Genomic DNA, 15,087 nt, shown 5'->3' on the forward strand with positions numbered 1-15,087 from the left:
CCCCCCCCCACCCCACCCCTGCGAAAGTGAGAGAGAAGACCCCTTTTTATCTTTTCTAAACCCGTATGCCCCCGGACCCCCCCCCCCCCCCCCCCCCCCCCAAAAAAAAAAAAAAAGAAGGGGCTTGATGTGGTCTCATTCCCGCGTCATACCAACGCAGCATCGCGACGCAGACGATGTTGGTCCCTGGTTCTTGCCAAGCAGCGATTTCCCTCGCACGTCCACCATTGTCCTTCACTGGCATTTCGAAGTTGGCCAGGGGCCCCAAACGAGCTCGGTAAGCTGAACGTCCAAGGGGGTTAGGTTGGCAAAGCAATATGGGTGACCCGCGAATGCGAACGAGTTTCCTGATCCGCCTTCTTTTGTCAACTTGACAGATTTCTGCGCCGGGAAGTGGAGCTGGCACAAGACTGCGAACCAGCATAGAGTTGTCCCTGCTGTTCCATGGGGGCACGCTTGTGCCGTAGTACACGCGACCGGAGCCCATCCCTTTCGCACTGATCAGCTCGCGGTCGAGGCATAAGGCGAAGCAGACGGTCCGTCTTTCTAAACATCCTTGATATATCAAAACTGATATGTTTGGCAGACGGTAAAGAAACCAGCAACAACAATTTGTCCAACCACATCGAAAGGTAGTCGGCCACGAGAATAGCAGCCAAGAAGTTTGCGAACCATGTCTTCTCCCATCTCGCCCTGCCGACGTCCACGCCCGCCGTCCACGTCTTCGGCCCGCAAGCAAGTCACTGTGCGCAAGAAGCATAACGCAAACAAAGACTCCCTTGCCATCTCCTCATGTCAAGGTTGAGCAGTGACACCACTACGGCTACATACAGACAAGGTGACCAGGGGGGGCATTGCTCATCTTCACTTGGCCAGCACTTTTCCGCTTGTTGCGGATCATCGGCCAGCACTGGGGCACCCCTCCCTCCCCAATCCCCCATGCGCCTTGGGGGCGCCGAACTACCATAGTAGCATTGCTGACAGGCCCATCGCGCCCGCCCCTCTGGTCTTCGGCGGCTATGCACATCGCTTCAATCCTGCATAACACCAATCATGGACGTTCAAAAAGTTCACAAACCTCTTTGATTGTGCCGCAGTGCTGCACTTTGGACTTCATATTCCGCTCGTCAAACAAGACCAACCGCGCCGTCGACGTGCAGTAGGTCAAACTACGACGCTACCACACTCCCGTCTCCCTATCACTTCACGCTTTTACATCCTTCTCACAAATCGATCAAGCCGGCAAACGACACCTGGTTTCGCTCGCCAGGCCAAGCCACAATCAGCGACGGGAAACGGAATCCAGTCCGCAACCAGGCCGCTAGCGGTTGAACGAACGGCAAGGGTGGCACGGTTGGCCGCTTAATCCTCTCCTCCCTCTCCTTTTATACCTGCATGGGCTCATGCCTAGATGGTCGGAGGATGAAGAACAATGATTTGAGTGCGAATAGAGAGAGCTGCTTAAGAGCGACCCAGCTCACGGCAATCATTCGCCTCCATTTGAAAACCTCAAGTCTCTGCCCAATGCCTCCATATCAAGGTATGTAATGGCAGGGCAGCCCCCTGTCATGATCGATCTTTGGGGCCCACTGTTCGAAGTTTTAGCGCTGTGTCCGTGTCCTGCATCAGCTCGAGCCTCGAGGCTCCATCCCTTGCGACTGCCTGATTGATGATGGATGTTGATCAAGAGCAGACGAAGGGAATGCCTGGGGATAATATTGGTTCGACAACGCGCGAGAACCGCCTTATGGTGGATACCTATGGGAGTCTCATTTTTCGGTTTCCTGTTAATCAAAAATTTTCCTTCAAGTCATTGTTGTTGTCGTTTCCACAGGGAACAATCCTTTCCTTTCCGCATTCCCGGTTAAAGACTCTCGTCGTCGGGGCCCTTGTTCACCGGCTCCGGCTCCCTTGGCCCGTTGACCGGGTTCGTGTACGACCCGAGACCAACAAGCATGATGAGCATTCCGTCGGACCGCTTCCCCCTTTTTTCCAATTTTTTTTTCCCTTTTCTATTTGACATTCGGGAGTCCACAATGCAGCATTACACGATGCTCGGCAGTGGCGCCTGTTGGGAAATCATCCATCATCAAATACAGGCTGATAAGAAGAGAAAGGCGCAGAGACGGCTGTACTCGTCGGTCGACGTTGGGCACGGCCATGGTTGGATACCTTGAGCCGGCCGGTCCAAGCGGCCTCTTCGGCGGGACTTTTCCTTTTTCTTTTCCCCTTCGCAACCGCGGCCAACGCTCCATCTACCTGGAGGCTGGTAGTTGCACCCCGGCGTTTCTCGGGCCTCGGGGTTAGCGGCACACCCTTCGCTGCCTGTGACCCATAAGGCACTTTTCCTTTCATTTTGTTTGCCTCTATCCGTACAGTCGAGGAATTGGAGACTGGGTGTGCCACACATTATGCATGTGCGCATGTTGGATCCAGACAAGCCAAAGAGACGCGGCTTGGCGTCTTCGCGCGCTGAGCATGAACAAACCCGCGAATCAGGAAGCCGTTTGTCGACCGCTCGTTGGTGCGGTCTTGTAAGCGAACATCTATACACCCACCCAAGCGCCATCAGCATTGCCGTCATCGCCAGCTAGGCGGGTTCCTTTCACCCCATCCACCCACCAGGCTCGCCTTCTTGCAATCCGCTGATGGGACCACAATACGAAGGCCCCGGATTGACTTGCAGAATTCGCACAGAGTATGGGTGATGACTCGTGGGCTGTGAGTCGTCGTCGATGTGACGAGACCAGGATTCGAGAGGCGAGATGGAGAAGAGGACGCGGCCCCGTCCGGAAGAGGATTTGAAGAAGACGCGTCTCGGGCGTATCCATGGTACCCATGATGCTCATGGGCCACGATCCATCCTAGAGAATCTCCCACCCTTCCCTGTTCTCTAGAGGACGAGGCAAAGTCTGTCTCCGTCCTTTGTATCTTTGCTCCTCCTCCATACTGGGTCCCTCGTCCATTTACGGATATCCTGCCTGCCTACCCGCATCACGAAGGGAAGGAACAACAAGAATTCTAGAACCATGAGCAGCAATGTTTGGATGAACGCCTCGGGTGCGGGTGGCGCCGCTGTCGCCCGCGCCGCCCGCCGGGCTACAAGTTTTCTTGTCGAGCGAGCTTTTCCCATAGCGTCTTGGTGCCTGTGTCTGGTTATGTGACGTGTAACTTTTCTTTTTCTTCCCTTCCACCCCATCTTGCTCTTCCTGCCCATGCCGAGAAACATACCGAAAGCGTGAAATTAGAAAGAAGGAAAAAGTACAGGGCGGCCGACCGACCAACATCCTACAAGACGATCCCGGTTCCCCAAAGGCCCAAAGGGAACAATTAGGTAGTAAATGATGACAAGGTGCAGATCCAGCCGGACTTGGCTCCTCTTAGCATCACACCCTTTTCTTTCTTTTTTACTGCCTCTCTTGCCCCGTTGCTGATCTTCCCCATCCGTGCCCGTTCGGAAACCCACAGTCCACACCTGATTTAATCAGCCATTACTACTACGTGATGGTGCGCAGCGTCTCCAGGTCGTGGGTTCATCAGAGATGGGGGCGGAGGGGCCATGGAGTGACGGCAGCAGCAGCGGGTCACAGCAGGCAGCCAAGCACACGGGTACAGGCAACTAACTGCAGGACTTCATCACCACCACGCCGAAAGGGAGCGGAAGACATCATCACAATGGCAAGCAAATATTGAGCCTACCAAACGTCATAATCTTGTTACTGCAATAGACGTGCACCAACAAAAAGTCACGAACCAGCCAGAGGGGCACATCCTTTGGCGATATCAGTCTGGTCCAATTTCATGGGTGGTCAATCTGCGGTAAGATAGAAAAAGAACCGGGCTAATCATCTCTTCTCATCGCGAGACAACTCCAATCTGTGGTTTTTGTGTGTCTTCATCTTCTCAAAAAAAAGGGGTTCCCAGGTATTGCATTGCCTCTTCGCTCTCATCACCTCCCCTCCCTCTTCACACATCAAGCCACAACAGGTCAAGCCCTTCCTTGCCTTCCCATCCTACTCCCCCCCCCTGCTCTTACAACCCCTGATCGCCTTATTGTACAAAAATCAGCTTTTTACATAATTCACCGCAAGCCTTTTTTGCTTCTCTTGAGTGATGGTTTTTTTTGTGGATGTTGTTTTGTATGAGGGTATGTTGCTGTCCTTGCTTCTCCCCAAGTCTGGCCCCTCTATCGTCTTTGCGTGTAGCAATCTTGCTTTGTGTGATGTTACTTGTCTCTGGGAGCACTTCTATAAATGCATGTTCCTTGTCCTCCACACGAGAAGAAAAGGAAAAAAAAAGGTAAAATCTCAGTGACAGCCTGCGTCTGTAATGAGATGCGGTATTCCAATCGACCAGAACCAGTTAAGCCGTAAAATCATTAGTCGGCGTATTAGGAAAGTGAAGGATAGTGGCGAACTGAGGACGCGATTGGACGCTTCATCACGACTCGACGCACTATTAGTTGCCGGAACCGCCGGGTCCAGGTGTCCGCGGAGACCAGGAAGGTGACTGTGAATGTATTAGAGGTTGCTCAGAAACATCAGTTAGTGGAAATGTAGCTTACAGTCGGCGAATAGCTGGGGCTGGTCGGAGACTGCTGTGCTCCCGGAGTCTGTTGGAAACTCGGGCTCGTAGGCGAGTACTGAGCCGGTGAAGTAGGAGACCACGTCGGCGACGCAGGAGAGTACGACGGCGATGTGGGACCAGCCCCGTGGAGGTTGGGAGATGCAGGGCTGTAATTTGGACTGGCGGGCGAGTAGCTTGGTGATGTGGGCGACGCATACTGGGCCGGCGATGTCGGGGAGTAGTGCCTGGGCGAAGAGGGAGATGCTGGTGAGTAGCTTGGCGACGTCGGGCTGTAGTTCGGGCTTGCAGGGCTGGTAGGCCGGAGCATAGGCGATGTCGGCGAGAAAGATGGCGACGAAGGGCTGAACTGGGGTGAGGTAGCCCCGTAACGCCCGGCAGCACCGTCGATGAGTGGTGATGTGGGTGAGTAGCCAGCGTTGGGAGACGAAGGCGAATATCCGCCATATCCACTGCTGAATGGCGAAGTGGGCGACGTGCTGAACGGGCTTGTCGGTCGTCCAGGGCTAGCACTCGAGTAAGGGTTGACAGACCCAATGCTACCAAATCCACCACCGCCGTATTCGGTGCCGAAACCAGTGGGAGAATCCGAGCCAGCACCGACAATTGGGGAGAAGTTGCCGGCGGCGGGCGAGCTGAGAGACATGTATCCGGAATCGGCCATGGGAGATCCAGAGTCGTACGGCGTGGCAGCACCGCCAGCCTCGCCGCCCTTGACCGGCATACCGGGCATGAGACCCATGCGCGAGTTGTCGCTGATGACGGTCTCCAGCATCTTGGGGTCAAGGAGAACGTCAAAGTGACCAGTTCCCATGGGGGCCATCTGACCAAGCATGACGTTCTCAGAAATTCCACGGCAGTCGTCCAACTCACCGACAGCTGCGGCCTCGAGAAGAATTTCCACAGTCTCTTCGAAGGAACAACGCATCAGAGCACCAGTGTCGGCTCTGTTGATGCCGTGACGAGTGACGGCGGAGATAGTGCCTCTATACGTCATGACGTCACAGAGAAGAGCAAGATGTCTGTGGTTGACGTAGGAACCGTCGAAGGCAAGCACCTGAGTCAACTCACGAATCAAAGCCGCTCTGGCACCCTCGATACCGAAGACTTCGACAACTTGCCACAAGTGGTTGGTGTAAGTGCGGTTGGAATCGACGCCATCAACTGCCAAGACCTGGCGCAGAGCTGTTCCAGAGGTATCCAAGTACCATTCTGAGCAACGCTCGTCGGCTTTGGCAGCTAGCAGGGCTCCGTCTTCGGTCTCGATGAGCTTAGTCTCCTTGTTTAAGAAGGCTCTCTCGATGCCCTTGACACCGCGAAGGGAGAGAGTGTCAAGCAAATGAGTCTCAAGTCTCTTCAACATGACATCGTCCTCAATCTTCTTCTCTCCATCTTCGTCCTTGTCATTGCCCGCATGCATAGGACGGATACGGATGATTTGCTCTTCAGCGTTGTTGTCACTGAAAATGACAGCAAGATCATTGGGGTATTCCTCCTTGATGCGCCTAGCAACGTCTTCAACAGTCAGCTCCTTGTCAAGAAGCTTCTGGCGGTCCAGAGTGAGACGAAGCAGCCATCGAGATTGGTCTTCCGTCTTGTCGTGCGATTCGTCGGGGATGAGGTAATAAGACTCAACCATATCCAGATCATCGGGAATGTTAGTCGAGGTGATCTCAGGATCGTAGTAAATCTCGGTGACTGCAGTGACGGAACGCAAAGTCGTGTGCTCAACTGTGCTTCGAAGGGCCTTGGCAGCCTCTTGACTGGCATTGTCCTCACCACTCAAGTACACCACCATCGAAGGAGTCTTGATGTTCTGAGCCAAGTTAAGAATTTCCTTGAGACGAGGGACACCGAGAGTGACGTTCTTAGAAGAGACACCAGCGAAATGGAAGGTATTCAGCGTCATCTGGGTGGCGGGCTCACCGATGGACTGGGCCGCAATGACACCAACCATCTCTCCAGGACTGACAAAGGCTCGATCCCAGCGGGCCTCCAGCTCTCCCAAAACGTGTTCAAATGCCATCTTGTTCAGGCGCTGCTGGCAAGCAATACGCTTGAAAGCGAGTCGAGAGCGAATCTGTGCCTTGAAAAGGATCGTGGCACTGTAGTCAGCCTCCTTGGAGATATCATCGTTGCCGCGAACGATGGTCATTCTGTTGAGCATGGCCTGTACAGCGGGGATGACATCTTGCGGCCGCAAGTCGCTTCGCTGGAAATCTTCGACAGCAAAGAGCTTCTTGGAAGTCTCCATGAGACGAATCAGGTTCAAGGGTAGTTGCATGGTCTCATCATCCTTTCTCTTGAAGTTGATCTCGCGAACTTGCTTGCGATCAGAGAGCAAGGCATCAAACTCTTCATCTAGAAGCTGCTGGACCGCCGGGTCACCTGCAATTTCGTTGCCATACTCAAGCCACTCAAGCTCTTCTGGCCTGTTCTCGTCCATGACGTCCAGGCGGAAGCGGTCGGCGAACTTCTTGTGGGACATGTTGAGGTGGTCCATACGCTGCTTCTCGATGTAGATGGCGTCCAGACCGTCTTCACCGTACAGAAACTGGAGGATATCACCCAGAGAGTTTCTGACGGTACCGTCGTACTTGGCACTGACGTCCTCAAGCGCCTTGACGAGACGACGCTGGATGTAACCGGTCTCGGCAGTCTTGACAGCAGTATCAATCAAACCTTCTCTACCAGCCATGGCGTGGAAGAAGAACTCGCTAGGCGTAAGACCACGAAGATACGAGTTTTCGACAAAACCACGAGCCTCTGGTGAGTAGTCATCCTTTGTGAAATGCGGGAGAGTGCGGTATTTGAAGCCGAAGGGAATGCGCTTTCCTTCGACAATTTGCTGTCCGACCAGGGCAGTCATCTGAGAAATGTTGATGGATGAACCCTTGGAACCGGACGAGGCCATGGTAACGGCGTTGTTCAAATCCTTCAAACTCTTCTGTGTGGTGGTACCAGCCTTGTCGCGAGCGGTGTTGAGGGCCTTGGAAACCTTGCTCTCGAAAGTCTCACGGATGTTCATACCAGGTAGAGGCTCCAGCTCGTTAGCAGTAGCTTGTCTTGTGAACTCCTCGACCTCGGCCTTGTGCTCATCAATGTGGATCTGGACCTTCTCGATGGTGATCTTATCGGGAATGGTGTCACCGATACCGATACTGAAGCCGTTATGCAACAGCCAGTAGTTAACTGTCTGCTGAACACCGACCAGGAACTTCATGGCTGCCTCAGGTCCATGCTCGTTATAGACGATGTGGACGATACCACCACTGGCGGCACCGATGTTTTTCTTGGAAAGCAGACCGTACATGATCTGTCCCGACTGAATCAGGAGACCCTCGTCTTTGAGTGGATTCTCCTCCTTCGAATCAGGTGCGCTGTGCAAGCTGACAATGTTGGGAACTGCCATGCTCATAATCTGTTTACCAGTCCATCTTGGTCTAGGCCGAATGATGGCGGGTTGAGGAATGTTCCCATCCCAGTTGGGAACCCACAGCATGATGTTCATGACCTGCTCCTTGGTGAGGAACACGTCACGACGACAGAGCTTGTAGGCACCAGCAAGAGTGTCTTGCACGATACCCATCAGAGGACCGTTTCTTTGCGGTGAAACGATGTTGATGGGGACAAGGCAGAGCTCCTTGACTTCGGCTCTCGTCTCTTCACTTTGGGGTACGTGAAGGTTCATTTCGTCACCATCGAAATCGGCGTTGTAGGGTGAGGTGACGGACAAGTTCAGACGGAAGGTTGAGTAAGGCATGACGCGTACTCTGTGGCCCATCATGGATTCCTTGTGCAGAGATGGTTGACGGTTGAAAATAATATAATCACCGGTAATCAAATGACGCTCGACCTTCCAGCCGTATTCCAGAGAAATCTGTCCAGCTCTGCGATGATGGCGCAGATCAATTCTCGTACCGTCGGAGCGGATGACGTACTTCGCTCCTGGATGTTCGTTGGGTCCGTTTTGGACAAGCTCGTGAAGTCTGCCGATGTTGTACGGAGTGACGGTCTCCGGGTAGGTCAGAGTTCTGGCGATACTCCGAGGAACACCAACCTCGTCAAGAGAAAGGTTGGCATCACCAGTGATGACAGTACGCGCTGAGAAGTCGACACGCTTTCCCATCAAATTGCCACGAAGACGACCCTCCTTGCCCTTGAGACGTGCACGAATAGCCTTGACAGGACGACCGCTTTTTTGCAGAGCACGAGGTTGACCGGCAATGTCATTGTCCATGTATGTGGCAACATGGTACTGTAACAGCTGCTCGAAATCTTGCGCAATGTGTGCAGGTGAGCCTTCCCGGATGGCTTGCTTGACGTTGCTATTGGCTCGAATGATATCACCCAGCTTGTAGGTCAAATCATCTTCGTTTCTGAGTCCTTGGCCGGTTCCGTCCATGGAAATACTGGGACGCACGGGCGGGGGCGGAACAGGAAGAACGGTAACGATCATCCACTCTGGGCGAGCGTACTCAAGGTTGAGGCCCATATCTCTCAGATCGTCATCACTGATGCGACGCAAGATGTTGTGGGCCATCTCTGGAGTGATTGGAGGCTCCTCCTTCTTCTTGACGCCGTCTTCACCTTGAGCTTCGTACTTTGCAATAAGCTGCAGAGCCTTGTGCCGTACTCTAGGTTGAATGTTTCCACAGCCACCGTGGTTGACTGGGGCCTGCTTCATGTTCAGGCCATACTCTCCATCGTCGGGCTTCTGCTCCTTAACCTCGTTTTCGCAACGAGTCTTCTTCTTGCAAATGTTCCAGATGCGGTTGAAGCGAACCTTGGGGTCTCTCGTGTTCACAGCTTGGAGAAATTCAGGGTCGCTCTGAGAAGCCAGGTTAGCACAATCAAGTCAAGGCGGCTGTCAGACATCGTAGAGTAGACTAACTCTGTCGGCCAAGACTTTGCTGCAATTATGGCAGACGATCTCCAAAACCTTCTTGACTTTCTTGATAAAGCCAGGATGGTAGACGGGCTTCGCCAGCTCGATGTGGCCGAAATGTCCAGGACATTCGCCCATCGCCTGGTTGCAGGTCTTGCACTTGAACTGCCGATCGATGGAGCCGAGAAGAGGATCGTTGAGACCGCCGTCGCGAGGCTTCGTCCGCGTCTCGTCCATGGTCTCAGGGTAGACACAGTGGCAGACGCTCATATTCTTGATCTCCTCAGGAGCCATGAGGCCAAACTGAATCTCCTCGACCGTCTTTACCGGCGCACTCGAGTGCGTGAAGTAAAGGTTCGCCATATTGACAGTTATTTCGATGTCGTTGGGAAGGAATGTATCGACGGGAATTCACGAGATAGAGTGTAAGAAAGCAGGCAGGAGTCGCCGATAGTCGTTACGCGATCCGAAGACGTCGCAGACAAGGCGCAAAAAAAATCGGGCAGCGGAAATGTATCGCGCGAAACGCTTTTCGAGATGAAAAAATCGGGCAAGGTCGTCTATCGATGGCGCTCTTGACTACGCCAATCCCCGGCCAGCGGCCCAGGAGAAGGTTCCACTGATCCTCCCAATCGCCGCCACTTTTGGTGCGTCGAAGAATCGAAAAAATCTCGCGGTCGTATCGAGTCGTGTATCGTGTCGGAAATGAATGTGCGGTCCAGGGGCGCGATTTCCGACGCGCGTGGTGATTGTCGATGCGTGGATTGACGGAGTTGTAGATGTGAAGACCGTGGAGGCGAAAGCGAGGAGCGAGGTCAGAAACAAATCTTGCCTCCAGGCGGCTGGCGCAGCCGGAAAGTATACGCTAGCCGGATTTGGCAGTCACCCTCCTTTCCCTTCCTCAGGCTGGATACGCGTGCCCGAGGTCGATGGTATCCACAAAAGTCATGAAACAGGGTGCAATCACCGACGGACTTAAGTACTGATACACTTTCATAGGCCAGAAGAAGACCTCCAGTCGGAGGAAGTCGCCTAGGTATTGTGCGAGGAAAAAAGGCTGGATCAGGCCGATGAGTCAAAAATTCCTGCTGAGCCTCTGCAGCGGTAAAGACAAGGTCGGCGTTGACAAGCATTGATGGCTGAGAAGCCTTTGAGACTCGACTCTCTCCCTCTGGCTGGCATTTCCTCCGTTGGCTAGGGAAGTACTGTCATTATTAAGCAGCTTCAAGAGCTCTGGAGTCTGGAGTCCTAGATCGTTCCCATTTACATCACTGCAAGCCCCATCGCGCTAAACTCCGCGCAGGGATCTGCACACCAACGAAGCTCGTCCCATGGCGGCGCGATCCAACGCCATGTCCGCGTTTTGTGTCTGTGTACGGATAGAAATCAACATCAACGACTTGGGGTATTATTTATCTTCATCTTCTCCGACCTCTTCCACCAATCCTTCCCTTTCGAGAGGTCATCTTGTCTTCTACGACTTCGCTGTCTGGTATCTCGCCATCCGCACCCGGACTCCTTCTCCGCATGGTTCCGGTAGATACCGCCACGAACTCTTCCTCGCTGTCGCTTTCTCCGAGGTCGAAGAGTATCGGCATGCGGAAAGCTCCAGCGTCGCTGATGTGCCCGTTGACGACGATCGAAGTAACGACGTCCACTTCCTCGTCCTCCGCGTCCAAACGCCTCTTCTGCAGCTCCTCCTGACCGTATATGTCAAATTCGTCCTCCAGTTCCTCGTATTCCTGGTTCTCCTCGACCTGGGCAAAGTCGGGCGCAAGCCTGGACCACTTCTGCTCGGGTATGACAGACCAAATGTATATCCTTCCCGTCTCAAGACCGCACGTTGCGATGAAGGGTCGATCCGGGTGCCATTCGACTACTCCCTGTTCTTCCTTGGGGCCATCTAGTATTCTGATCAGGCCTGTGCTACCCATTCCCCTATCCCAGACATATATTTCGTGGTTGTTATATGTTGACGCCGCGACGTACTCGGAGGCTGAACTGAATGTGACGTGGTTCCACGACAGCCTGTTGACTTGGTCTGAAAATTTGTGTTCCTCCGTGAAATGTATCGTGTCCAGATCGAGGTCTTCAGCCGCGAGGTTTGGGATATGGAACGTTCTGACAATACGGTCTTGGGCGTTGATCAGGAGGACCCTTCCAGAGTTGTTCAGGCGCAATGTCGTGATCACACCGCTACAGGGCTTTTCTGAGTATATAGTCTTCCTTGTCTTCGCGTCAATGACATTGATCCATCCCTTGTTGGTTCCTGCCAGTATATGCTCTCCCGTAGATGTAAAAATCGTGACGGTGGTCATCTGTTTCGCGTCGTCTTTCAACTGTTTCTCGGTAGGTTCTCCGTCAATGTCGGGGCGTTTCGGTGCCGAGCTGAGAGGATATTTGATATCAGTTACGTCTGACACATCGACGAGTATCGGTTGCTCTTCGAATATCGAGGCCACAAACTGGTGACTTGATATGTTAGCGCAAATCGTCAACTTCACAAGGGAAACAAACGGGCTATCCAACTCACTGATTGAAGGGATTGAGCTCCGCGATGTATGCCGGAGCCCGGAAACGGACCTCACGATACCGTTTGCCATCTTTCAAATCCCACAACACAGCTTTCCATCCTTGGCACGCCGACAGTAGGTAGCGGCCGCACCTTGACCAACTTAGAGAAGTGATGCTTCTGTGGTGGCCGCGCATCTTCCTCGCTACACCCATCGTCTCGATATCCCAGATGACTACTGTGCCGTCCACCCTACCGGAGGCCAGAAGGTCGCCTGATCGATTGAAGCGCAGGCATGTCGAATGGCCGGACCGAATGGTGTTGGTATTGTTGATTGCGTTGATCGCCTCGACCGCGGCGATGGCCTCGTTCTCTTCGTTACTGAGAAGGAAGTTCATGGTCGCGGATACCTAAGCTACTGCCGCGAGCTGGCAATCTCGGGAACACTGTGGGCGTCGGGCTGAGGAATGTTGGGATGATGCAGGTTGCAAGCTTGACCTGAGCTCGGTTCGCAGAATAATTGTTGGAGTGGCAGCCGTGCGCATGCGACTGCTATTCTTGCGCCTGCAAGGCTGAGATGCTCTAGGGACCAGGCCCCGCAATTTTACCACAGGTACCTCTCTGAGTCTGCGCCAACTCAAAAGGGCATTTTCGGGCAACAGAGTGCTAGAGGCAATCGGATGAGCCAAAGACAGAGTATTAACAAAGGGAGGGTGAAGGGGGGAATGACCGGGGGCTGATTCCCTTTTTAAATGTCCAATGTGTTAAAAATACCATCAATTAGACATGTAGACAAGATCAAGAGGGGCAGAAGTTGAGGTTGTAGGGCCAGAAGGGGATGTACTGTTGCAAGAGCTATTTCTTCTACTCGAGCGCAATCCGAGGTATTCATGAGGGTGCTTTTTTCCGGCTTTACTGGCTTCGGGGGTCAAAATAAATGAGATCCAGCTTTAAAGGGAAATCATTCATTTAAGCTGGATTTTCATGGGGATATAAGAAAACCTGGGTGATAATTGTTGGAAGCTCTGATGGGAAGTAAGAATGAACCGCTTTCTGCCGATATCCCTGATCCTTGCACCCATCCCAGCTCAAATTGGGACCCCGCTGAAGCAGCGGCAGAAGTTAGAACAACCCCTCCCCCGCCATCCCGTCTGCATGTTGTCTGAAGGACGTCTCCAGCGCTGCGACAGACCTCAGACGGTTGATTTTGTCCCTTTGTCAAAATGGCCAACTCAAAGTGAAAACTCATGTTCCCTTTCCCTCCCCGTGGAATTTCATCTGACTCCAGACAGATTTGAATACGTCAAGAGCTTCGAGCAGCCCGACTTCTTGTTGCCAAACACCTGGATCGTCGTCCGCATAGATGGGCGAGGTTTCACCAAGTAAGTTAGGGAGTGAAGAGAAAGGAAACAATATTCTGGCCCAATTCACCTCTGACGATACTTCTTTACATCACGCAGACTCTGCGCAAAGTATGCGTTTGAAAAGCCGAACGACAAGAGGGCCCTCGACCTCATGAATGCCGCCGCCAGGGTCGTCGTCACCGAGCTTCCAGACATCACCATCGCCTACGGCGTCAGCGACGAGTACAGTTTCGTGTTCCACAAATCATGTACCCTCTTTGAGAGAAGGGCCAGGTAAGCGGGCAGCTCCTCTCCAAACCACTCACTTTTGTTTCGGTATCGAGGTGCATGCTTAAAATTGTTTAGCAAGATCTCAAGCACAGTCGTTTCAACATTCACCGCAAACTACGTCCACTTGTGGTCGCAGTATTTCCCTGATACCCCGCTCACCGCGCCTTTGCCGGGCTTCGATGGAAGAGCCGTATGCTATCCTACCGTGTCAAACTTGAGAGACTACATGAGCTGGCGCCAAGTCGATTGTGAGTGCTCTCTTGAGTCGTTCATGCTCTGTCCGGGGCTAATAGACTCGGAGGCCACATCAACAACTTATACAACACGACATTCTGGGCTCTGATCCAATTAGGCGGCCTCGACAACAGAGAGGCAGAGAAGCTCTTGGCGGTGAGTCTCCTCTCTCTTGATGCTTTCCGATGAAACTCACATAACCTTTTCCCAAGGGGACCGTCTCCGGGGACAAGAACGAGATCCTCTTCTCTAAATTCAAGATCAACTACAACAACGAACCCGAGATCTACAAGAAAGGCAGTGTAGTCTTCCATGACGTAAGTTGTTCCATGATTTTTTGTTCCAATTCATCGGCGGAATATGCGAGAAGAAATCGCCTTACTAAGACGCTCTCTCTTTTCTTCATAGTACGAGCTCGTCGAACCGGGGACCCATAACGCCACGCAGGCGGCAGATGCCCTCGCGGAGCCGGTGCAGCAGAGCAAGACGCAAGCGGACAAAGACAAGAAGAAGCGAAGCAAGGCCCGCGTCGTCATCGAGCATCTTGACATCATCAAGGACGACTTCTGGGATAGGAGGCCGTGGCTGCTATCAAACAAGCCAGGGAAGACTCCCAAGGAGCCCTGAACTCCACCAGGCGTGGTTTGAAACTTCAAGTCCACCATTGTTTGCGCTCAAAACCCCCTGGGTATACTTAGGGAGAGAAACAGAGGCAGAGAGACGCAGACAGGCGTTGACCCGCAGATATGGGCAGACATAGAGAAGCGAGAGAGGGGGCGGGGCAGGAGACATTGGGACCCAAAAAGAGATATGAGGTCTTGCTCTACACCTCCCAACATTTCACAGGTTTGGTGTATCATTCAGCACTTGAGATGAAGGTTTAACTAAAAAGACAAAAAAGCTCAACCACTGTTCGATGATTGAGTTCCAACAATTGAATTATACTCGGTGAAGCGGCAGTCAGAGGCCACGATAGAGTCTTTCCGCCTTTGCGGCCCAGCTAGACAGCATGGCCTTTGTCGCCTATCACTGCTTCTGGATATTCCTTGCGCCAAATAACGTCACCCAATTTTGTTGACAAAATCGCTTTCCCACCGCCCTAGCCCTCTCCTCGAAGCCGTAAAGCCGATGCTCACTTGGGTCGGCTACCTGGCCCTCATTCTAGCCAAAGTAGTACGGCGGTGGTTGTCTTCGACCCGGCGAAGAGGGGTATGTACAACTCGTTGCTTGTTTTC

General features: G+C 53.0%; 4 protein-coding genes across 4 annotated transcripts; 1 reads left to right on the forward strand and 3 right to left on the reverse strand.

The window, feature by feature from the left end:
• Window positions 1–2,079: 2,079 nt before the first annotated feature.
• On the reverse strand, window positions 2,080–2,584 carry CORC01_11177 (uncharacterized protein; the record flags this gene model as incomplete). The annotated part of the gene is made up of 2 exons (XM_022622803.1): window positions 2,080–2,229; window positions 2,318–2,584. 2 exons carry the CDS (start codon window positions 2,582–2,584, stop codon window positions 2,080–2,082), a joined length of 417 nt encoding a protein of 138 aa, XP_022470656.1.
• A 1,874-nt stretch (window positions 2,585–4,458) lies between these two features.
• On the reverse strand, window positions 4,459–9,835 carry CORC01_11178 (DNA-directed RNA polymerase II subunit RPB1; the record flags this gene model as incomplete). The annotated part of the gene is made up of 3 exons (XM_022622804.1): window positions 4,459–4,509; window positions 4,565–9,415; window positions 9,479–9,835. The coding sequence occupies 3 exons, from the start codon at window positions 9,833–9,835 to the stop codon at window positions 4,459–4,461; spliced, it is 5,259 nt and encodes a 1,752-aa protein (XP_022470657.1).
• A 1,055-nt stretch (window positions 9,836–10,890) lies between these two features.
• On the reverse strand, window positions 10,891–12,382 carry CORC01_11179 (WD domain-containing protein; the record flags this gene model as incomplete). The annotated part of the gene is made up of 2 exons (XM_022622805.1): window positions 10,891–11,944; window positions 12,006–12,382. The coding sequence occupies 2 exons, from the start codon at window positions 12,380–12,382 to the stop codon at window positions 10,891–10,893; spliced, it is 1,431 nt and encodes a 476-aa protein (XP_022470658.1).
• Window positions 12,383–13,207: 825 nt separating this feature from the next.
• On the forward strand, window positions 13,208–14,479 carry CORC01_11180 (tRNAHis guanylyltransferase; the record flags this gene model as incomplete). Its single annotated transcript, XM_022622806.1, has 7 exons — window positions 13,208–13,221; window positions 13,277–13,366; window positions 13,445–13,621; window positions 13,694–13,866; window positions 13,920–14,008; window positions 14,065–14,169; window positions 14,261–14,479. The coding sequence occupies 7 exons, from the start codon at window positions 13,208–13,210 to the stop codon at window positions 14,477–14,479; spliced, it is 867 nt and encodes a 288-aa protein (XP_022470659.1).
• Between the last annotated feature and the right edge of the window lie 608 nt (window positions 14,480–15,087).

Source organism: Colletotrichum orchidophilum (assembly GCF_001831195.1).
Source record: "Colletotrichum orchidophilum strain IMI 309357 chromosome Unknown Scaffold_118.1, whole genome shotgun sequence".
NCBI lineage: Eukaryota > Fungi > Ascomycota > Sordariomycetes > Glomerellales > Glomerellaceae > Colletotrichum > Colletotrichum orchidophilum.